This window comes from Streptopelia decaocto (assembly GCF_964273445.1).
Source record: "Streptopelia decaocto genome assembly, chromosome: 1".
NCBI lineage: Eukaryota > Metazoa > Chordata > Aves > Columbiformes > Columbidae > Streptopelia > Streptopelia decaocto.
Window position 1 is genome coordinate 16,792,974 of NC_138663.1, and position 23,492 is coordinate 16,816,465.

Genomic DNA, 23,492 nt, shown 5'->3' on the forward strand with positions numbered 1-23,492 from the left:
AAATGGCTAGCAAGATCTAAACAGAGTAAACTACCCCAACCTTACTGACTGCAGCACTAGGACACTCTCCCTGAAACACCTCACGCTGCTCACTGTGGGAGACAGGCCGCCAGACATGACAAATTTCCAGTTTAGCAAGTCTTCTAATGTGAGATTTGCATACTTTAATAAATAAATTATTTCTTACTCTTTCGATATAAAGTAGCTAAAATGTTAAATGATAACTTAGCCTTAACTCTTCTCCTCCACCTTTACTTTTCATGTTCCACCGGCTCCCTGGGGTAAACCTTGGGGCTAAACCATAACTCTGCAAAGGGGCAGACACCTATGTTGAGAATCAGAATGAATCTGTTCGTAAAAATGAGCAACTCATGACAAAAAAAGGAAGTATGTTTTGATTCCAACTTTTCCTGCAGTTATTAATTCAAAGTGCCTTTAGTGTGATTTTCTCATTTCAGCAATATGATACAACACAGACTGCAAAAAGAAGTACAGAAGTTTGTGGAATTACCAGCACATTATTTATTATTCATCTGCAACTTTAAATTGTTGCCAGGAAGACATAAGTGTGCATCCTCCATGCCAGACTTTGCTCTTTACCTGTTTCTGCAACAGGAATGTTGCCAGAGGCACCGAGCAGTGGTGTCCCCCCACTCCATCACCAGATGTGAAGTCCTGTCTTGCAAAGGGATTGCTTAGATGTTAGAGGAATGCATCTGGCCAGTTACATTTGCAAGACATAGAGCTATGTACTAGACAGAAATAATCATATAACATTGAATCATCCCATGGAATGACAGTAAAACCCATCAAATAGGATTAGGTCATCTGTTTAGCGTTATAGATTAGCCAGCGCTAGTCCACTGCTATGATAATAACTCAGCCATAATATCCAAGATTTGATGTTATTAGAATATTCAGCATACATCTCTCCATGCATAAATATAATAAAGTTAATGTAATATCAGAAATGCAAAGAGAAAAAAGACTTTAATCACTTTATGACAATTACAGGGAGCAAGATCCGTGGATGTATACTTCCCTGAAGCAACATGGTTTGACTACTATACCGTATGTATTTTTAAGATTCACTTTCTTACATTTTTTACATAATTCTAAATGGTACTATTCCAGCAAAATAACTTTTAGCAATGTTCAGCAGTATTTTTACCTCTGCATCTGTGTGTAAGAAAACTAGAGCACAAAAAGTCTACACCAGGCTAGCTGGGAGAGTAAATTACACAGCTTTCAGTAGCATTTTATTTTCTATTTTTGGTTTGTAAAGACACCGAGAACTGAATTTTCGAGAGCAGCCTAGAAATTCATTAAACTGTCAAGATTTATTTCTTGCCCCCTGCCTTATTGCGTGTTTTAATTCTTGTACTGATACACTTCCCTGCATAGAAATAGAGACAGAATCCTGAGTTGTACTCCTGTGAACATGCTGCAAACAATTTTGCGCATGCACTTTTGCACACATATTACTTTTGACAGAAGGCATATTTAGAGAGCAGGGTGAGGCTCCCCTCTGAAAGATGCTTCCAAGAGATGCAGAACAATTTGCTCTGTGGAAAATGCCAGCCTCTTCTCATTTCAGGGACTATGAGTTTTGACCTTTCAAACACCATCATCCCCAGTACTGAGCTTCTGAAAGCGCTCACTATCAACCCAACTGTGCTCTGCTGCAGTCTGCATGATAACGCCAGTGTTGGCTTCAGCAGCAGTGGTTAGGCAGATGCTAAGAGCTTTCAGAAATGTGAGCCCAGGAGCATCAGGCTGTTGTTAACCACCGTGAGCAATGCTGGCAGAGGAGCGGGCAGGACAGAAATGCTCTCAGAGAAAATTCAGACTTATTTTTAAAGAAGTTTCATCATTTTCAGCATTTGGCTGGTGTCCTCAGATGGATGTTCCTTTAACCCTGGCATTAACAAAGCTCAGCTCCCAGTATTCAGCATGTACTTGCTGAAACGTGGTGCTTATCCAAAAGCAAGGTTGGGTCCTTACCATAAATTTTGAGGCGTTAAACCAGAAAAGAATGATGCAGAGAACTTGCGCAAGTTGTCTGCACATGTATGATTTTCACTCATTGAATGCTGTAATTACTTTTTGAAAGTGGAAGACTTCTCTTTAAAAGAGAAAAAAATCTGCAGTTTACATTCCTGAATGTAAACAAATCACCTTACACTGAAGTGTGACAGCCTCCATGTCCATAAAAAAAGGAAGCAAACGTTTCTCTTGTTTTTTGCTCAGTGTCTCGATGATTATTTTCTTTTTTTCCACAGTGTCTGGAATAATAACACCATTTTTAAAGACAATTTGCTCTCTTTCATTCATGATGCTTCTTTCTCATGCATATGCATAACTGCAGGGGCTAGATCCTCTTTCATGTTACAAAAAGGAACTGGAATAATACCCCTGAAATCTGCTTTTTTGTTTGGATTTTCACAGTTGTAACTGAGACGAAAATGTACCCCTTGTTCTCTTTTTCAGTGGTATATGGTCACAACATATAGTGCCCACATTTGTGGGTGTTTAACTGCATTAATTTTTGTGGTAGGGTCACAAAGTGCCAAGTACCTGGAAGAAGAACTATGCTACCGTGGCCGCGCCATTGAGCAAGATCCCTCTGTTCATCCGTGGAGGCTACATCCTGCCAGAACAGGCACCAGCCAGCACCACTACTAAGAGGTAATGTCATCCATGTCCGTCACCAAACAAGCCGAAGTTCAGGTCAGACCCACAGACAGCCAAAAAAGCAATCAAAAGAAAGTGCAGAAGAAAGGCTATCTGCAGCTTCCAGCTGCCGTCCCAGGTGATAAGCACAGTATTTTTATCCTGTTATTTGCTCCATTGGATTAGGAGTCACCCCAGAGATGGCCCACATCATCGTTTGCACAGCTGAAACCTTCTTGGCTCTGTGGTTGTGCTCTGGAAAGCTTTTGCAACTCTTACTGCCGCACTGACCTGCTGCCAGCTATTCCAAGTAAACATATGTAAGGGGACAACATAGAACTCTTCTCCTTGGCTGTATGTATCCAGTGCCATGGGCAGGGTGGTAAAGCTCAAATCTCCTTTGAGGAAAATTATTGCCCCATGCCAGTGGGTAATATATGGGTCTCACAGTTGAACCATGCTCAGAAGCTGATGTGAGCAGGGAATGGAGGGAACAGCACTGTGCAGTAACCAAACCAAACCATAGTAATGTAGCACTGGTGACCAGTTGTCTCCCAGACTGCCCAGTTATCACACAGTAAGGCCACTAAAAAAGGGGAAACCTGTCCACATGAGCACTCAGAAAGTGGGAATCTTACACTTCAGTGGGACAAGGTAAGGTAAACTTTTCATCCTCCTTTCAGGAGCCATTTAGGTGAATATGGTTGTCATTCTTCTGTTATGGCTTTATTTGTAACATTAAAATTGGAGTTAATTGTGTTCAGAAGTTTTTATTAAATAACTTGGAAAGGACAATGCCCACCAGTTTGCACTGACACTTTTCAATGTGTTTTTCAACAGCCGTCTGAACCCATTTGGGCTCATTATCGCCTTGGATGAACATGGAGAAGCTTCTGGGTCTCTCTTCTGGGATGATGGTGATTCAATCGGTAAGCCTGGTCCCCTGGTGTGAAACAGGGTCTGTGTACAGGCTCTTCTCAGGCCGTCTTGTGTAATGGCACAGATTCCTGCCAGAAGTAGCTGGACAACTGGCCATAAGTTGAATGTCACAGAGGTGAGAAGCAGATTGTTCTTAAAATCAGTGTTTTCATATGAGAAAGGTGTGACACTGGGAACAGCTTCTCTGCTAGAGAGGGCAATCACTCATGTTGAATTCCCCCGAGATCACCCTGAGAAGAATAGAGGAAAAGATTAAGTAACCCACAGTCATCTTAGTCTGATGTTAGCTACTCGCTACAATTAATGTGAACTGATTATGGATTTTACACCCTGTTTTGATACCAATCCTCCTTGTTCTGTGTTTTGACAGATACTATTGAAAACGAGAACTACTTTTTGGCTAAATACACATACAGCAAAGTAAGTAGCAACATACAATGTACCTACAAACATACAGATATCTGTATTTTAGTGTAGCCATTGTAAGGTGCTGATGTCTAACTCTTCTCTGGAAAGCTTTTTTCTTATAGCTCAGCCTTTAAACCTGGTAAGCTAACTAATGCTGTAACTACAGACAGCTACAAAATAATCCAACTATGCTGCTGCAGTTTCGTGTTTGCTTCATTGAGTACCATAGTGACACATCATTAAGGTCCCTGCTGTGATGTGAATCTGAAAAAGTACTTTTTTCAGCTCAGATTTTTTTTTTTTCCTGAGTTGCTGCTGAGGGAACAAGGAACCTTTTCCTTGTCCTCCTCCTGTGAACGCTTCCAGTCTGATGGGTGGAAGAAGGCTACGTTCGTCTCTTCAGGAAATCCCAGCAACTTTTCAACTTCAATCACTTGAAGCCTGCACTTTGTGGTGTGGAGAACTACGTAGTCTCGCCTCTTTAGCTTGCGCTGCCTTGTCTGACAGCACGGAGATGTCTCCCATGGTGGGTGTCCCGCAGGGCGGCGCAGCACGCTGCCGGCAGCCCGCCGTGCTGCTCAGGCGCTCCATGCAGTGTGAGAATAGATTGGCCTGGGGTCAGCGCACTGATGCCTTTCACACAGCGCTCACTTCTGTGCAGGCACGCCCTGAGAAAGCTCCGTAGAAAAACCCAACAGACTAGGCTTCAACTGAGAAAAATCTGATAAAATAAACCTACTTGAAGCTCTCTAAGTATATGACAGTAAGCTGTGGGAGTTATTGTAAAAAACTTGAGCTACTTCATCAATCTATACAGATCGTATTTCATCTATGATTCCGGCATCTGGTAAGAAATAGGATATTGTATGTAGACTGTGGCATGGTTTTCATGGTGTTTATTCCTAAAAGTCCCAAGATAGTCCACAGAAAATATTCAAAAGAATAAAATTGTGTTAACTCCTATTGTGATATTGCTCTTAGAATGTATGTCTTCCAGGAGTGAGAGCAAGCTGGGTAAGGTGATGGGTTTTACTATGTAGTCTTGTATATTCATGAAGATATTTTTCTGCAACTAATACCACATCTCTAGACTTTAAGTTTAATTTTTAATTTATTTTCTTCTTGATTTACCAAGAAAAAAAAATTATTCTTTTAAAAAAAAAAGGATATTTCAATGGTAAAAAGAAAGAAAAATCCCTTCAACTTTCTGTAGTCTGTGTATGGTAATTTATTGCAGGAAGACTACAGAAAAACAATATCCAGTTTTATATTAAATCCTGATCTGTGCAAATTAGATTGTTGATTCACTGGCACTTCCATTTCTTATTGCTCATATTTGACTTCTGCCTGTAAATCCAGGAGTGAACTCCCTATCTGCATTCCAATAATCCCTAATGTCGATTTTTTATTATGTGTTTTTAAAGAAAAAAATCCATCGCAAATAGCAAATTGTAGAGGTATGAGAAATGTATGAAAGTCTTGGATTTTGTTGCACGTTTCTATATTCTTAAAAAGAAAAAAAAAAGTAGATGAATAATTTAAGCATACCTGGTTTTAGGAGAACACACAAGTTTTGATCCCTAAGAGATTTACTGCTAAGGTCCAACATCATAGCATTTACTCTGAACCCAGCACAGTGTGTTGTGCAGGTAACAGCTACAGGATGAGACCCTCTCATTTATATTTTCATCTAAACAACCCAGAACACAAAGAAGAATTCCAGACTAGTGCAGGCACTTACGACTCAGAGAACGATACAAGCTGCCTGCTCTGGGTACTGTCACACTGCGGTCAGTATTTTAATTCACTTGACACCTCCATTTCGACAGACATAATGGCTAAGTGACCTGAGTCAAAGTGGCCCATATATCAAGCCTATAAGCCTAGAAAAATACGTGAACCAGATGTATAAGATCTGCTGTATCTCAGGGATGAGCAGGGAGAGCCATAAACTCTGCCTCCATCCCCAGAGGCGGCAGACAAGGCAGATGTGCTCAGACCATAACAATTGAGTCCAGACACTAAATGGATGGTGATTGCTTGCCCAAGGAAATGGGAGCTTCTGAAAGAGTACACTGGCCACTAGGTAACTGAGCAACCCGAGAGACAGTTCTTCCTAAAACTGGTCCAGTTTTCAGGAGGAAAATGTGTGTGTGTGTGTGGGAAAGGTGAAGTTCATAGGACATGAGCAAGACAGTAAGAAAGAAAAATCAGGACCCTGCTGCTCAGAAGTGTAGGAGGAAGTCCTGGTTTCTGTTCTCAGACGCTGGACTTTTTGCTTTGTATTTATGGGGCTTTGAGTGATGTCCATGCGTTCCCTCCCTCTGACAAGAACTCAGGACCTTCCTGGGAAATTGCTTTAACCACTAGATGCCTGGGGAAGAGAGGGTCACCCATTCCCCTGGACCATTACCTCTCCATTTCCCCAAGACCTTCAGTTCTAGACTGTGGTCAGAGGGACAGTGGTATCTACTGCAGAGTCCTGGCTCAGGGCATCCGAGCCCAAGTACAACCTTATTTATTAATACAGTTGTAATCACTGAGTTTAGCATCACACTGAGCTAACTGGGTGGCCACCTGGAGCTAGCTCTCCTGCTTAGCCACACCTGAGACCACAGTAAATCACTGCAGAGAGGTGCTCTCTCTATACTGAACCTGCGTCTACGCTGGAGCTCTGCCAGTGGGGAGCAGACACTGTATATAAGTAGCCTAACACATTCGCCAGAGGCTTTTAGAGGCCTCTCCTCATTTGATCCATAATACCCCATAATTCTTTATTTAGGTAGTTTAAATCAGTGTGGATACCTGAAATAAGCAGTCTAAGCACAGCCCTAAGTTACAAATACTGTGATCCAGCTTCTGCTCTCCTCCTACCATGCATAACATGAGCTAATTTATGCAAAAGGTTCCATCATGGATTTCTCCTTGGCATATTTTTAAAAAGTCATGATTGCATAGCAATTCATCATTTCCTGAGCAGCGTAATTCATTTTTCTTTCCTTAACAACTTTGATCACATAACAAATGCAATGATTCCTCTTCACGGCTTGTATGGGAAATTACTGTTGCTGGTGATCCAAATGAATTTGTTTAATGATTTGTATGTCCTCTTGATAAATGCTAAATATGGGATATGTGGTAAATAAGAAGTACAACAAACAAGGCTCTGTGGACATAGCATGTTCCTTCAGTATCCTCAAAGCTGGGACATACAGAGCAGAGATTTCTAGTAGGAGCTGTGGAGATTTGGGATATAAAATAGGAGCAAGATATCTAGCAGGCAATGTTTGTGGAAGATGCTAATGGTTTAAAGGAGTTAGTTGTGGATGTTAATTAAATCAGCCTTAAGGTCACTAATTGAATTTCTGTGTCTGGATTTTGGCTTTGCATATGCCACTGTACCCTGTAAATGGATACAAGAACTGAATTTGCATGGATTACAAGAAGAAAAAACATGTCCAAGAAGATTCTAAAGGAATATTGTAAATGCAATTTTTTTACTTTGTTAGTTTATACTGATACATGAAACCTTTCTTATGTGAAAATTAATGACTCTTGTTTTTCCTTTATGGTCTCAGACTTCAGTGCCTACAGTGGAAGACATTCTATAGTCCATTGACAAAGACGAAACCACAACAGTAACAGTATGCAGTAAGTCACCTCCAAAGAATTGTTATGGTCCTAAAATGTTCTCTGTGCTTCTTTCCAGGGAAATCTGAAGACACAAATACTTAAAAATGGCTACAGAGGAGCTGACACTCTGAAATACAACAAAATTACAATTCTTGGCCTGAAACAGAGACCTCATGCTGTTACTCTGAATGGAAGAACCATCCGTGGAAATGCTTTCTCTTATGAGCTGAGCAAGGTAAGAGCTGAGCTGAGCAATTATGAAAAACCTTAGGGAGAGGAGGATAGTCAATGAGCAACAGGAACAGTTTCTTATCCACACCCTTTTACATTTCCAAGTATAAGCAGGCACCAGTTCTTCATACAACAGTCTCAGTTCTTTAGGGATGGGTTGTGGGGGGTGGACAATAGCGAAAGGTTTTTAGGAAACTTTAATCTTTGCTATTACACATATTCCTGTCTCTCATTTGGTGTCTGCCACTTACAAAAGTTTTTAAACTAATGAAATAATGAAAGGAAGATATAGCTCCACAAACTGGGAGGAATGTTAGTAATTTTATGGGCATTATTATCATTCTGATAAAAAGAGAGAACCTCTTAAAGTTATATATCAGCTGCTGAAAAGAAGTAGTGGGGATATTTTCTTGCAACAACTTAGTATCCAAAAATGATTACAGCCTAGCTGGCTCTAAAGAGTGTTTTCCTATCCTCAGAGGAGGGAAAGGTGAATCTCTGTTGTATGTTTGTTCATAAGAAACTACCACTACAATGAGGCAACAGTTATGGTTTCAGCATCCTAAAGTGTCCAACCTCAGTGTCCCAGACAAAAATGCATGACTGCTGGTGCAGTTCTCCTTTAGCACCAACAAGGAGACACCCCAGAGGGGATGGACTGAACACCCCCAATGAACAGCTCTGACAGCCACTGTGGTCCCAGTTTCCTTTTCCACAGGAGAACATACAAAAGGAGCAACACTGAGTAAACTTCCCTTGCTCTAGGCACTTGTCCCATATCTATCACCACCCATCAAGATGAAGTGGGTTGTGCACACTTTGTATGAGATGCGGTACTCACATCTCAGCACTGGTCTGCATCTAGGGAGCTCCCAGTACGAACACTGTAAGATGCCACCAACTCATCATTCAAAGGTAGCTGAGGCAACAAGCAATGGATGTCACGTCTCATGCTACTCTACCCACTTGGCTTAATGATTGAAGTTTATTTGAAACCAAAGCATGATCCCCGTTGTACACACCTGGTTTTAACATTTACTTTATTGAAGGAATCTGCAAAGGAAGAAAATTGCTGAGAATAAATTTCTGCCTTGGAGAATCGTAAAAAACTCACTTTCAGAGACGATGTCATAAATAAGTGTAATCAGTATTGCCTCAGGGGAAGGAATAGTTTAACAGTCAAACTGCCTCTGAGCAAGCTGAAAGCAACGTAAATGTGGCAGGGTAAAGAAAACATTCCATTGAGATGTGCTTGAAGGCACCAGTCACAGAAATCCAGAAGATAACTGCATACTAACAACATAACATAAAAAAGATGATTAAGACAGGCTAAAAAGCTTGCCACAAAAGTATTATTTAAAATTTGCTTTAAGCACAAAAGATGATCTCAGTGACTTAAGAACTACTTCAAATAACAGAGGGAAAAAACACCAAGCTGCTGTGGTAGGAAAGGTCCAAAACGGCAAAAAAAATATATTATGTAAATCAGACAGGAACCTAAACCAGCTAAATATATTCCTCTTACAATTCTAAGAGATTTGGTCAACCTCTCCCACCATCCCTGTACAGATGTTGTAATGACATTACCTATAATCCTCTCATGTTTGAGTCTCTATTAAAAAGAAAAGCACAAGCAGCTTGGGTTTAGATCACGAAAACTTACAATGCATGTAATTAAAAAAAATAACAAAATCTAAAGGGCAAATTTGCCACTGTCTCACAAGCTTAATGAGATTACATACTGTATAATAGTTTAACAAGCACAAAGACTGTACTGTTTGAAGGGATGTAGTAGAAAGTAACTTCTACCACATTGTTTTTGCTTTACAGAAAGCAGATTTGCCTAAAAGCAGTGCTTAAGTGCATAATTGAGCCACTGTTATTTGTACAAAAATAGAAGCAGTTTGCTTAGCAATAAGCCACTTCTTTCTCTCTGATTCACGCATTGCTACCATGGTCTGACATTTGTAAAATCACAGAATCTTCCTGTCATTAGGAGTCTCTGTCTTGTTCTCTCCCCCTGGAGTGCTGAGCCCCCAGAGCCCCAGGGGCTGTGGTGGAACAGCAGTGGGAGCACTTCTGTTCCCCAGGCTTGTGCTGGCAACAATGCAGCCTGGGCACAGGAAAGGTCTCCCTTTGACTACACTTGCATCTGCTGGGAAGTGCAGGGAGGTTCCCACTGTCCGTGGTTCCCTCTGTCTGTGGTTCCTGCTGCCCATGCAGTGGTACAGTCTGGAGCCACCTTTCTGGCTGCCTGGCACTTCGGGGTTAGTGTTTGAATGGGGTTGGAGAATTTTTGTCTGGAATAAAAGGCAAAGCATTCAAGAAGTGGAATTCCTACCTACCAAGTAGTACTAGAGAACTGTTTCCGATGGAAGATTAAAATAGTACATATTTTGAAGAAGTCATCTAAGCATAGACTGTTAGAGCGATGTTAACATGAATTTGTGGGTGGGCAAAGAAACAGCTAAGAGGTGTGAATGGATATCATGCATTTTAAGATATTGTTAATTCTGAAACCTAAAGATAAAACCCGTACAGTACTGAAAATGGAAATTATGTGAGTAGCATAAAGTACATCAAATTTAACTTTGAAAAGAGAGAGAGAGCAGGACAGGTATTGTATTTATTATTTCATATTTAATTCATGTTATTAATTAATTTTAACTCTTCTTGAATTTCTAAAAGGGATGTTGAATTGTCTAAAGCAGTAGAAAATGCTTACTGCTACCAAGTCAGTCTTGCCTACTAGATGAGGTTAAGGGAATAATGAAGGTCTAAACTCAAGTTTCTCTTCTCGTTCTCTATTTTGAGCTGATCTTTTTTAAGTTAAAATAAGGTTGTTAATTATTTTTGTGTTTGTTTTTTTTTTTTTTTTTTTCCCCACAGAAACTCACTTTATGGATTTCTGCCCCACTTACTCGGGAACTCAACATTAGGATTTACTAGAATGGTCAGAAAACACTGACATCATTTAGCACCCTTGGCCGTCAGATACTGATCTTTCTTTGATTTGGGGGTAAAAAAAAACCCACAACATTTAGCCATTAAAACATCGCTTCTGTATCTGACAATTGTTCTTTTCCTATGTAGTATTTGTAACTCAGTACTCTTCAAATAAAATTTCCAATAGCAGTTAATGAGCATGACCTTAAACTGATGTGTGTTCAAAATAGCGTAGAAGAAATAATCCTGAAAGTTCTCTCTCACCTCAGACGGAGATAATATTTGGAAATGTTCTAAGTGGGACTATATTCTGGGCAGCATACACTGTTGGCTTTTTTTTTTTCAAACCTATGGTGGCCGAAAAACAAAAAGGGACAGACAGTCAGCTTAAGTCACATAGCCGTATTCGGGGGGAGGTAACGTGTGTTTCTCAGGAGAACGCATGGGAAACACAGCTGGTCAGAGGCTGGGGATACCTGCATCTACTTTGCTGAAAATCTGGGGGATTTCTTTCAAGAATCTGTTTCTCTCTGGAGACTGTTCCCAGTGTTAAAGTAGCTCTTACCATAGCAGATGGTTGGTGCCCTTAAATGTCCACTGTGGCTTCTGACAGAAGGGATCCACGCTATGGCAGGGTCAGGGCTTCACAAACTCAGTTGTCCCCACACTTTTAACTCAATGCTAAAAACTTTTTACTTATGTTGATATATATTTATGCGAAACCTGAGTCACAATTTGCAACCATAAAGGCTTTAATAGCAAATAGATGCTCCATTAAGGAGGCTGGGAAGGAACTGTGATCCAATTTAGGCTGCCAGCACCAGCCCTCCCTTCCCCAGAAATGTTCCCCTAGAAAACTGCAGGCAGTCTTAAGCTTCATCTCAGGCTCCTCAAGGTGCTCATGGCTCTGCCTGTTTCTATCTCTCACCATAACAAAAATGTATGGAAAATCCTTCTTGTGGCAGAAATGCCATGTCAGTTCCCAGCACATCAATTCTGCTTCTAAAACCCTTCAGGGCAATGCCTCAGCTACAGTCTGCTCTTGCAAAAAGCTCCCCAGCACTACTTCTGACGGGAAACTGCTCCTGACATACAGATGTGAGTGCAAGTGCAGCATGTTGTAGCAAGAATGTCTGATTTTCATAACAATCAGTTCTAGACCACTCAATGATAAGGATTTAATCCAGGTGTTTTTACACAATCATATTTCTTCTGAATTAGCCAGGACACGCAACACAGCAGTAAACTTCTCTAGTTCATGCCAGCTGCAGGAAGACACACAGAGTCCTGCCTGGCAGCTAAAGGTTGTGTTCTTCAAGGTGAGCTGGGGCTTGTGGAGCAACCTTAAGACCTGGGTCGCTCCAGAGCCTTTGCCGGCTGCACCAAGATCTGCTGTGAAATGTCTGCCCTGCACAGTGCAGAAAAAGCAACTTGTCATCAGCTCTTTAGTGGGAAGAAGCTACAAGGAGGCTTAGCTGAAGATGGTGAGAAAGGGCTGAGGAAGAGCAAAATATGGGCCATGGGGTGAAAGCCGATCTGAGGTGATGGATGAGACAACTTTGTCTTAAGAATACAGCACATAACTAGACTCCTTGATGAAATAAACACTTAAAAGTACACTCCTCTGAGTCCATGGGATGGGCAGAATAAGGACCTTGTGTGAAGGAAGGATGTCAGTATGGCTTGTGAGAGCTGCGTGTGTTTGGGAGAGAGCAAAGCAGGAGAACCTCTTTTGAAGCAGACACCAGAGGCAGGCAGCCAGAAAGAGCAGTACTTGGTGCATAAATCTGAGGAACAGGAGAGACCAGAGGATGTGTCTATACTGTGTGTCACAGCTCTGCACCAGATTGCTCAGAGCAGGGCTAAACAAGCTGGAGGCTCCAGCTGCTACCAGCCACACACGCACTGTCTCAGGGCTCAGCCACCCTGCTAATCATCCTCTTGTGGCTGCTCACCCGTGCTCATTGCAGATACAACCAAGAGAAAGCTGTTGGATGGCCTGACAAGGTGGGATGGGTAGGGAGAACTAGAGCAGACCAGTCCTGTGCAGAACCCAGCCTTTCCCTTGTGGTCTTTGCAAAGATGGCATCACAGAGGTACCTGCCTCTGCCCTCAGTTTCCCCCCAAAAGTGAAGATGTCAGCTCTTCACCATGGCAAAGAGAAAAGAGAGAGCTAGATCAGAGCACCATGTCAGAGAAAGCAAATTTGTGAACACCCTGGCTGTGAGTAGGGGGATGAGGTGTTTTGCTTTTTGGGGGGAGGGCAGGATTTCTCTGCTGTGGAGGGTTTGTCTCTAATCTGCCTTATAGTGTGAGTAAAAGGGGGAGTGGGAGGTGAGAGGGGAGATGGTAAATTTGCTGACAACTGGTGATAGAGGACATGGGTGTGGAAGCTGAAGAACAGATGCAGGTGAGACATCACCTCTGTAAAGAGCCCTTGGCTGGATAGCCATGTGGAGCCAGTCACTGCTCACTGACTTTCTGTGAAAGCAGTAACTAGCCTAGAAATTTCATATATATCTTAATAAAATAAGAGCAGAAAAATACACTGCTATCAGCATCAGTATGCTCTTCAGGCTTGTATTACAACCTGAATTTTATTCCTTTCTTGTTATCTTGCTCCTTGTAGCTTCAGTAAAAGCAACAGGAAATCACTGGTCAGCCAGACATCCACCTTGTGCTCTAATTTCATGTTTATTTCATAAAAGTAAGAAAGATGGCTCTTCGTCAGCATTTGTATCAGAGACATCAAAGAAAAATGGAGGGTTTGTGTGTGTGTGTATCTGGCTGTTTATTCCCTCTGAGCATTGAGCTGCAGGTGTAATTTTAGATCTTTTTACACTTTTTTGAAGTTCTGGCTATACTGCTAGTTCTTTCCCATCTCAACAATTTATTTATTTTCTGTTTTTGAGAAAAGGATAAATACTTTGACAAAAAATATCGAATGTGTTATAAGTGATACAAGCTGAATCCAAGAATCTACAGCCAAACATTTTACTATCTTTTAGGAGCAGATTAGATTAAACATGAACTTCCCTGAGTGTTGGCATGGATTAAATTTATTACAGATATGGATCTTCAGTGGAGAAAGAACTTGTCAGGCTGGGATTGAAAGGTGTCTGTAGTCAGCTGCTTTCTTCAGCCTGCCTTTGTTGGCCACGAAACCCACCAGCCGAGTCCTTCCAAACCTGAAGGAGTTGAAATGCAAAGGGAAAAATCTTACTTTGAATTTCAAAACCCAGATAATTCTAGGCTCCTGCCTTACAAAGCCAGAAAGGGAGCACAGAAAATCACCAGCAAATGTACACTGACCTCTAAGAATATGCCATTAAGCTTCACTTCTGCAGAGAAAGAAAAAATAAACGTTCTCCATGCTACTCCATGTACACTTTGATTCCTTTTTATCTAAAATAGGTGGTTTTAGGTTTAATCTCAAAGGATCCTGCTGCCAATTCTTGCAAAAGGTTCATGCTGATTTTGTATAACCTGAAAACATGGTAGTAGCCCGTATCAGTTACACTGAGAGAAGTAGCACAAATTAAATGAAGGGGACAGGCACAGAGGGCTCTGCTATGCTCAGTAAGATGGACACAAACCCCACATTTTGATATGAACAAATGTAGTATTGTATGTCTTGGAATGAAGAATGGACAAGAGAAGATGAGACACTGCTGGAGCAAAGAGACACTGCAGGAGGTTTGGGGTCCTGTTGGGCGACTACCCAAGCATGAGCTCCCAAGGCAAGGCTGAATTGAAAAGGAGGTAGAGCAGCCTCAGATACACAGACAAGTGAAGGCAGAGGTGTTACAGTTCATTTGTCATACTGGTAATGCCTTGGTGGAATAATGTCCTATTCTGGTGTCAGAAATTCGTGGAATATACTGATAAAATGAGCTTGGTACAAAGAAAAGCCACAAAAATGTTTGAAGGACTAGAAAAACACATCTTCCAATGACAGCACCAAGGATCTCAAACTGTCTTTAATTGCCAAGAGAAGTATCAGTCCCCTGGGAGTCTCAGTGTAACCATAGGGGCAGAAATCTTGTGGCAAAAGCTCTTTAAACTAGCAAAGGTGAGATTCAGTGTCTGTTAATGAAGCCAGACAGATACAAAGGCTGATAATTTTAACTCTTGGAACAGCTTGTCAAGAGCTGTGATAAAATCTCCTGTAGCAGAAGTTTTTAAATGAGAAGTGGATGCTCTTCTGAAAGAAATGTTCTTGCTCAATAATTTAGGATTTCTTTGGAACTGTATCCCTAGCCTGTGTCATACCAACTGATCACAGCACTTCCTCTTGGGTTTACAGTTATGAATAATGAAAGGAGTGTTTTGTAGGTTTTTCGCAAAATGTATTTAGATCTCCGTGACTAGTCAGTGCTCTTGGAGATCTCTGCATACTTTCAAAGATCATAAATTGGCATTGGTATAATCAGCTTTTTGGTAAGTTTTCATATGCAATGTATTTTGAATGTTTAACTTCTTGTGAAGGTTCTGGTAATTACTTTTTCCTGTCATTAAGTCTGGCTGAAATCTCCTTGGAATTTAAAGCAATTCCGTGCCATTCTCCTGCAAGGACTATTTGCCACACAGGTTGTCAGTGTGTCTAGAACAAAAGAAAAAAAACACCGGGTCTACAATGAGCATGAAGCAGAGAACAGGATGATGCTCCAGCAGAGCTGCTGCCTGGCTGGTGGAGCAGTGACCCCTTTCCCAGCCCTCGCCCTTGCCTTGCTGGGCTTGCGAACAACGCTGGCCTGCTGGTACAACCCAGAAAGGTGAGTGTGAGATCCACGCATGCCAGATAGTCCAGAGGTGTGGGGTAATGTGACCAGGGATGGATACAGGAACAGTGACACTGTGATGCATCGCCCTGGGATGCCGCAGGGCTGGAGCCCCGGCAGTGGCATGTAGAGACCTGGGCTGGGACACCTGTCACTGTGCTCAGTGTAAATGCATAAAATGCAAATGTTGCCATGGAGGACTATGAAACGAAGGCAAGATGGTCACATTGGGCTCAGAGGGAAGGAGACTCCCAGGGTTTTCTCTTGCAGGGAACGTTTCCATCACAAGGGGGAAACAGAGCTGCCGGAGGATGTGCAGACAAAATTGGGGTCCCTCTCTAGGGACTAACAAACTATAGGGATTAAAACTAGCACAGGTGCAGAATGCCACCTTTATAAACCCTAGCAATGATCTCAGGTCATGCCTCATGGCCACTGAAGAGCCCTCCTACAAGCATTTCAAAGAAAAAAAAAGTGTAGCAGATCATTCTGGTGTCCTTTCCTGTTTGAAGTCACACAATAAACTGAGCAAATCCTGTGGATTTTGAGGAGACACCACAGTTCCAGTCAGCAAGGCTGGAGGTCCCAGTATACTTGTGTGGGGTGTCCTGGCTGCTGCACTGGGGGTTGGTGAAAGCCACAAAGGAGGGGAGGAAAATGTCCTTCCCTGAGGGCAGCTGAACAGCGTCAGCTGGGGAAGCCTGAGAGTGCAGAGGCAGCGAGAGGGGCACGGCTGGTGGGAGCAGAGCCTGGGAGCCATTCTGAGCAGCATGAGACAGCGAGGCTTTTCCTAGTGACCCAGAAGGGATTGTGTACACCTTGTAGCAACTGGATGGTCTCTAAAAGTTGTTGCAGAGTCACACTGCAGAGAAAGACCTGTGGAAATGATCCTAAAGTAATGAGGCCTGGACAAGCTGGAGAGTTGGGCGGGGAATAACCTAATGAAATTTAACAAAGGAAAGTGTAGAGTCCTGCATCTGGGCAGGAACAACCCCAGGTTCCAGTATAGGTTGGGAAATTACATATTAGAGAGCAGTGTAGGGGAAAGGGACCTGGGGGTCCTGGTGGACAACAGGATGACCATGAGCCAGCACTGGGCCCTTGTGGCCAGGAAGGCCAATGGCATCCTGGGGTGTATTAGAAGGGGGGTGGTTAGTAGATCGAGAGAGGTCCTCCTTCCCCTCTACTCCACCCTGGTGAGACCACATCTGGAATATTGTGTCCAGTTCTGGGCCCCTCAGTTCCAGAAGGACAGGGAACTGCTGGAGAGGGTCCAGCGTAGGGCAACAAAGATGATGAAGGGAGTGGAGCATCTCCCTTATGAAGAAAGGCTGAGGGAGCTGGGTCTCTTTAGTTTGGAGAAGAGAACACTGAGGGGTGACCTTATTAATGTTTATAAATATATAAAGGGTGAGTGCCACGAGGATGGAGCCAGGCTCTTCTCGGTGGCAAACAATGATAGGACAAGGGGTAATGGGATCAAGCTGGAACACAAGAGGTTCCACTTAAATTTGAGAAAAAACTTCTTCTCAGTAAGGGTGACAGAACACTGGAACAGGCTGCCCAGGGAGGTTGTGGAGTCTCCTCCTCTGGAGACATTCAAAACCAGCCTGGACATGTTCCTGTGCGACCTCACCTAGGTGTTCCTGCTCCAGCAGGGGGATTGGACTAGATGATCTTTTGAGGTCCCTTCCAATCCCAAACATATTGTGATACAACTCTCTTCTCTGTTCATTGAACTTTGCTCAGGTGATCATTGCAGCTGTAGATTGCGCTCAAATATAATGGAGCTTCAGGGATTTACCAAAACAATTTTGGAGTGCTGTTTGTGAAGAAAAGGTGTGGTAGATCCATTGGCCCAGAGCAACCCAGTTTCCTGCTGGGGAAGTTTTCTGCTCTGTCCACTCCATGGTTCACGCTGCTTCACCTGTAAGTACTTGTTTCCAGCCCCACCTCCATTTCTGGCATGTGACCACAGTCTTGTGGGACAGAACAAAACCTTCTCATGATCTTGCTGATAGCTCAGGACTACTCTGCTTCCTACCACCTTTTCCCTCCTTATTCCCTATATAAACTCACACCTGGAAGGCTGCTCACATCAGGAAGGCTGCTCACATCAGGAAGGCTGCTCAAAATTTATTACCCCTTTTCTTCTATGACTCTACTTCTACTCCTTAATGCCCTCTCTGAGCTCCTGTTTGACCCTCTCTTGTTCAGGAGTGATTAAACTACATTGGGTCTGCCAAGTGAAATATTTACTTAATGGGACATCTGTGATCTCTGAGAAGCCAATACCAAAACTATCACGAAAGTGTCCTCTCAACTGCTAGCTGCCTTATGCAGATCCTTTCATCCATAGGTGATGGTGGATGATGAGGTTCTGCTCAGTCCTGCCATAGTTTCCCACTCTAGGTCTGTCTGAGCCTCCTCCTTTAAATTTTGGTCCTGATGCCTTCTCCAAGCAGTAATAACATAATTTTAGGATATTTTCCCTCTTTATCAAGAGTCCAGATCCCAGATTCGTAATACTTCTTCGGTAGATCATGATGCCACAATAGTTTTGCAGTCATCCACAAAAGGTCTCAAAACTTCTAGTTCAAAAATAAATTTTTAAACCCAGATAAAATATAGAAATTTCAATAGAAATTCAGAGGAAGCAAAAAGGAAAGCAACACTGTTCTCCGGTCTTTGAAAGGGCGTTGATCAGTTTTTTTCACCACCTGATTATGCTTTCTGGAGAATAAATCTGAGAAAGCTGAGATAAAAAGCACGGCAATTACTAGATCTCTATATATATGCATACATACATTTATATAAAACTTCACACAATCATTTTGAAGATACAAGCAATGTTCCTCTCTTTTTGCTTCCATGGGCAAAGTCTGAAAGGAAAACTGTTACGAGCCATTGCCAAGTTGGTAAAGACAGAAGAACATGTCCTTAACACTGATGTGTTTTTAGATCAAGCAGCTGGAGGCACTGTACTTTCTGGCAGAGAAAAGCCATTTTTTTTTGTAATACATAAAAGAAAATAACACAGTGCATAAACTACACATTTCATTATTCCTTAATCTGTTTCATTTGATCATAGAGGTTTAGAAGCTAGAAAATGAGAAGGCGTTTGAGAAACTCCAACCTACAATGTCTAGAATTAACACATAGCTGAGAAGCAATGGAAGTAAAAACAGTGTTTACTGGGAGATGCAAAGTCTGTTTGCCTACCTGAAACAGATGCTTCCTGTTTTCCATCATCTAAGGGGAGTTTTAAACCATGAAGCAACAATTTGAAGATGACTGTTACATCTTCAAGAGCTCTTTTATATGTGGACAAATCTTCTTTTGTGTATATTTACCAGACAACTCTATTTTTTTGTGTGTGTATTGTAAGTACTTATTTCTTTCTTAGTGAATCACCTGCAGCTACACATTTGAGCCCTGTTTTGAAAAAGTAGCTATTTATAAATTCATAAAATATACTTGCACATTAAATGTTCATGTCAAGCTGGCAATAAAAATAGAATAACAGGATGTTTTATTTAGGATTTAAAAGATTATGAAACCACTGTTATATAAAATATTTGCGCACATTCTTAGTTTCAAATTTTCTGAGGGCTAAATTTAATATTTTGAGTGATGCACAGAATTCCTACTGACTTTTCCGCAAGTGATGTATACAACAAAGGTGACCCTATATTAGCATTTTACTTCAGATGAGGAGAAAGCTTTTGAAGTTAATCTCCTGACTGTCTCCATTTACTGCACTTGGGTCAGGCAGCCTGTGAAGCGAATTTCTTTCACATGAGCTAGATGAGGATAGGACAGCACACAATGCACTCCAACCATCAAGAAGCATTCAGGCTATATGGAAGTAAATAATCTATAAAGTGTATGGGGTAGGTGTTGGCTCTTCTGCACTGAGCCTTTCCCTCTTCACTCTGTTCCTATTGCACGGTATTGCTTTCTAAGGTAGACACTGGCTTCAAGGCCAAATTACACCTGAAAAATTGTTTCCCCTAAAGATTAATAAAACTGGTGGGGGGAGAGAAGGAAGTGCAAAAATAAATATATAAGGAGAAGTTTGGGCTTTTGGGTTTTGTTTGAGCTCATTCTTACACATCTGACAAGAGTTTTCCCCTCTGAAACCTCACCTGTAACTGAAAATTGAAAAATTTTCAGCCTAATTGCTGGCGAGATTGTACAAACCCAGAATTCCTAACAGAGTATTTGTCCTGGCTTCGGTTGAGATATAGCTAATTTTCCTCCTAGTAGCTGGTATGGTGCTGTGTTTTGGATTTAGAATAACAACTAGGTTGATAACACACTGATGTTTTAACTGTGGCTAAGCAGTCAAGGACTTCTGGCTTCTCATGTTGGTCTGCCAAGGAGAAGACAGGGAGGTGCACACGAAGCTGGGAGGGATTTGGTCAGCTGACCCCAACTGGCCAAAGGGATATTCTATACCATATGATGTCATGCTCAGTATATAAATTTGGGGGAAGCTGGCCAGAGGGGACTGCTGCTTGGGGATGGGCTGGGCATCAGTCAGCAGGTGGCGAGCATTTGCATTGTGCGTAATTTGTTTTGCATTTTCTTTCATTATTGTTATTGTCTCTTCCTCTGCTATCCTATCAAACCGTCTTTATCTCAGCCCACAAGGTCTTTTTCTGTTCTCTCCCCCATCCCACTTGGGGGAGGTGTGAGCAAGCAGCTGCCTGGTGCTTGGTTACTGGTTGGGGTTAAACTGTGACACTGTTAAAATACTCCTGGTTTGCATAGTGCTCATCTTTCTGCGTTATTAGTTTAGCCTGATAATGCTAATTTTTCTGGGACAGTGAACCAACTTTCATGGTTCCTAATGTTACATCTATAATTTTGTTATGATATTTTGTTTTGAGATGCAGAGGTCAAGTCAGCAACTACTGAAATACTGCTTTATGAAGGATATCCTTTTACATATGCCATCTATTTTTGTTTTAATGATACTCAGCTCTGGCAAATATGCTCTATTATAGCCATTACAGGTATTAATGTCATAGTTGTTTTATCAACCTACTTCAGATGTTCTCTAATAGCCTTTTGTTTTGCTGTGGTCAGTTTTCAAGTAGAGCTGTTTATCTCCCACTTTTGTCTACTTTGTTGTTCTTCCTTTTACGGCTCCAGATCATACTCTTTCATTGTAAATCTTGTGAGGCAGGACAACTGTTGATTATTTGGCTCTGTGTTCTTAATAGAGCCATTATTAAACATAATAAGTGTATCTCCTGCTGAACCTTAAAAAGCAATAATTATCTTATTATAAGTAGATCTTGAAATCCACCCCTTCAAGTGCAAATGCTTTCTTCATGCTTTCTCCTTTTTCCTCCTCAAGAAAATAGAAGATGCTAATTTACAGATAGCAAAAAAATTAATCTTCTCTGTAGTTTTTATTATGACTGACATGATTACAATGAGTTTTGTGTTAGTTCCTACGCAACCAATTCTCACACACATTTAACAAGTCAAACCTATTACAATTCCTTTTCTTAATCCTATTCGTTTTGTACCATTTAGGCCTAGAAATTGCTATGGGCATGCGCTATACTTGCTTTGGTCTTACTGAACACAGGGAATAAAGAAATACTGAGATTTTTCCTGCTTTAATGTAGGTAGCTGCAGCCCGGAATTGGAGATGAGGGGGTGCCCCTTGCGGTCAGTGCTGACAACGTTACCTCCACAGTGTCTCATGCCCCCTGGAGCAGGCTCTTGCTTATGGCCAGGTGAATCCCACCATTGCTGGCACGTACCAGTCTCACTGATCACAACAGGAGCCTAGACACTCCGACCAGTGTGCACACCTACCCAGTAGACACCTAATAGAAGGTGAGATGATCCCCATCCAAGGAGTCAACTGCTTTGAAATTGCAGCAATTCAGATCATCTGGCACTAGATTGGAACTGGATCACCAGCCTCTGCCCTCTGGAAGTCCAAGGTGGTAGTTCTGCTGACTGCCCACCTGACTTCTCTAAGAATAGAAAGCTTGATCATTTCATGATTGCTGTGCCCAAGATGGCCCCTAGCCATCACATCACCCCCAAGTCCTTCTCTGTTTGAAAACAACAGGTCCAATGAGTGCCTTCCCTAGTTGTCTCACTCACCAGCTGTGTCAGGAAGTTGTCTTCCGCACACTCCAGGAATCTCCTGGACTGTTTCCTCTCTACTGTATTGTATTTCCAGCAGACATCTGGTAAATTGAAGTCTCACATGAGAACAAGGGCTAGCGATTGTGAGACTTCTCCCAGCTGCTTACAGAATATGTCATCTACCTCTTCATCCTGGTTGGGTGGCCTATAACAGACTCTCACCATTATATCTGACTTATTCTGTAATATTGACAGCTTTTCTATTAAAATCAGCTAAGGTGTGGGAATGGAAAAGCTTGGGCAACACTACAAATTTACGGTAAATAGCTGCTGAAGCAGGAAGAGTTGATGAAGAAATCCCAAGGAGAGAGTGACAGAAGTAATCTTCAAGAGACAGTATTTGGGAACTCTCCTTTCTGTGGCAATGTCTTTACTGCATTCCTGTGTGTCACTGAACCTTCCCAAAGAGGTGAAACACCCCAGGCACTGCTATGTGGAATAATCCATTGAAACACCCCAGCAGCGTGCAGCTGAGAGAGCTGAGCAGCCGCTCTGCCTGCTTGTGACACCACGGAGCAGCTCGCCGGCAGCAAACACAGCTGATGGGGACATCTGGCAGAGAGCACATCTGGCAGAGAGCACATCTGGCAGAGAGCATATCTGGCAGAAGCAGCTTTGAGCCAGTCCAGAGTCCTGGGGTCAGTGAGCAGCCAAGGGGAGTTGCTAAGTTCAGCTAGGGCAAAGGGTCCTTCCTGGCTTATACATACTGAAATACAGTGGTGACACATGAAGCTCACACAGCACCTGCCAACTCTGTGTCGGGACAACAGCTCAATCCCTGATTAGATAGTCTATATGATGAAAAGTGGGGGATAATTAAAGGAGAAGGGTTCTGGCTGATATTTTCTTTGTATCAGATCAGGACTGCAGCCAGTATACTCTGAGGGAGGGCAGTTTTGTTTGCTGTAAATTTTTTCTCACACGAACACTTAAAAAAATCTGTTATTTAAACTCAGGTGTGCAAAAAATTGTTTGTCAATGGGGAAAAATGTTCATGTTTTAGGTGCATTAATTTAATTCCCCTGAGTTTCAGGCTAACACTCAGACTCCTGTTCTGTGTTTCCTAAGGTCTCTTGGAAACAGCATCTGCTGCCTGTGGCCAGTCCATGCTTGGGGAAAGGGCTACAACTCGCCCTCTGTTCTATAGCACCATAAACTCTTTACAGCTGTCATCCATTTTGTCTCCAATTCTGTGTTGAACATGCTGCTCCTTAAAACAGAATTTTATATATTACATGTATGATCTGTACCTTTGCATCTTATAGGCATATGTTTGCATTTAACTATGTTGCACCATTGTTCCAGGGAGCCCAGTTTACCATGAAATTCCAATCAATTGATAGAACTACTCTCTTCCTTAATAACGGTCTCGATTATGTTTTATCTGTGAAGTTTCCCAGTAAATGAGAAATACAATGACCAGAACTTATCCTGCAACATGCCATTAGAAATGCTCTCTAGAATTACTTTCTGAGTCATAATCTTTTTAGCATGTGCATTTTAGCATTCATTTTGTATAGGGCTAATTTTTAATCAACATATCATTTGGTGAGAAATTATATCAAATCCTTTAGTGAAATCTAGATGTATTACATTGCATTGTCTCCATTCACTGATTTTATCAATAGAAGTAATTATCTGGCATTATTTGTTTTCTGTGTGCACTCTGTTGCCCATCTTCTGCAGTTATCTTTAAAATCC

The 23,492-nt window shown here is 41.9% G+C and overlaps 1 protein-coding gene across 1 annotated transcript in view; it reads left to right on the plus strand.

Moving 5' to 3' along the window:
- Window positions 1-9,744, plus strand: part of LOC309451348 (sucrase-isomaltase, intestinal-like) — a gene marked incomplete at both ends in the record, with an annotated part of 59,599 nt that extends 49,855 nt beyond the window's left edge. The window contains 5 exons of the mRNA XM_082074975.1: window positions 2,558-2,688; window positions 3,514-3,602; window positions 3,983-4,032; window positions 7,730-7,888; window positions 9,715-9,744. Coding sequence (XP_081931101.1) covers window positions 2,558-2,688; window positions 3,514-3,602; window positions 3,983-4,032; window positions 7,730-7,888; window positions 9,715-9,744 — 459 coding nt within the window. The remainder of the gene's footprint in view (window positions 1-2,557; window positions 2,689-3,513; window positions 3,603-3,982; window positions 4,033-7,729; window positions 7,889-9,714) is intronic.
- Window positions 9,745-23,492: the final 13,748 nt, after the last annotated feature.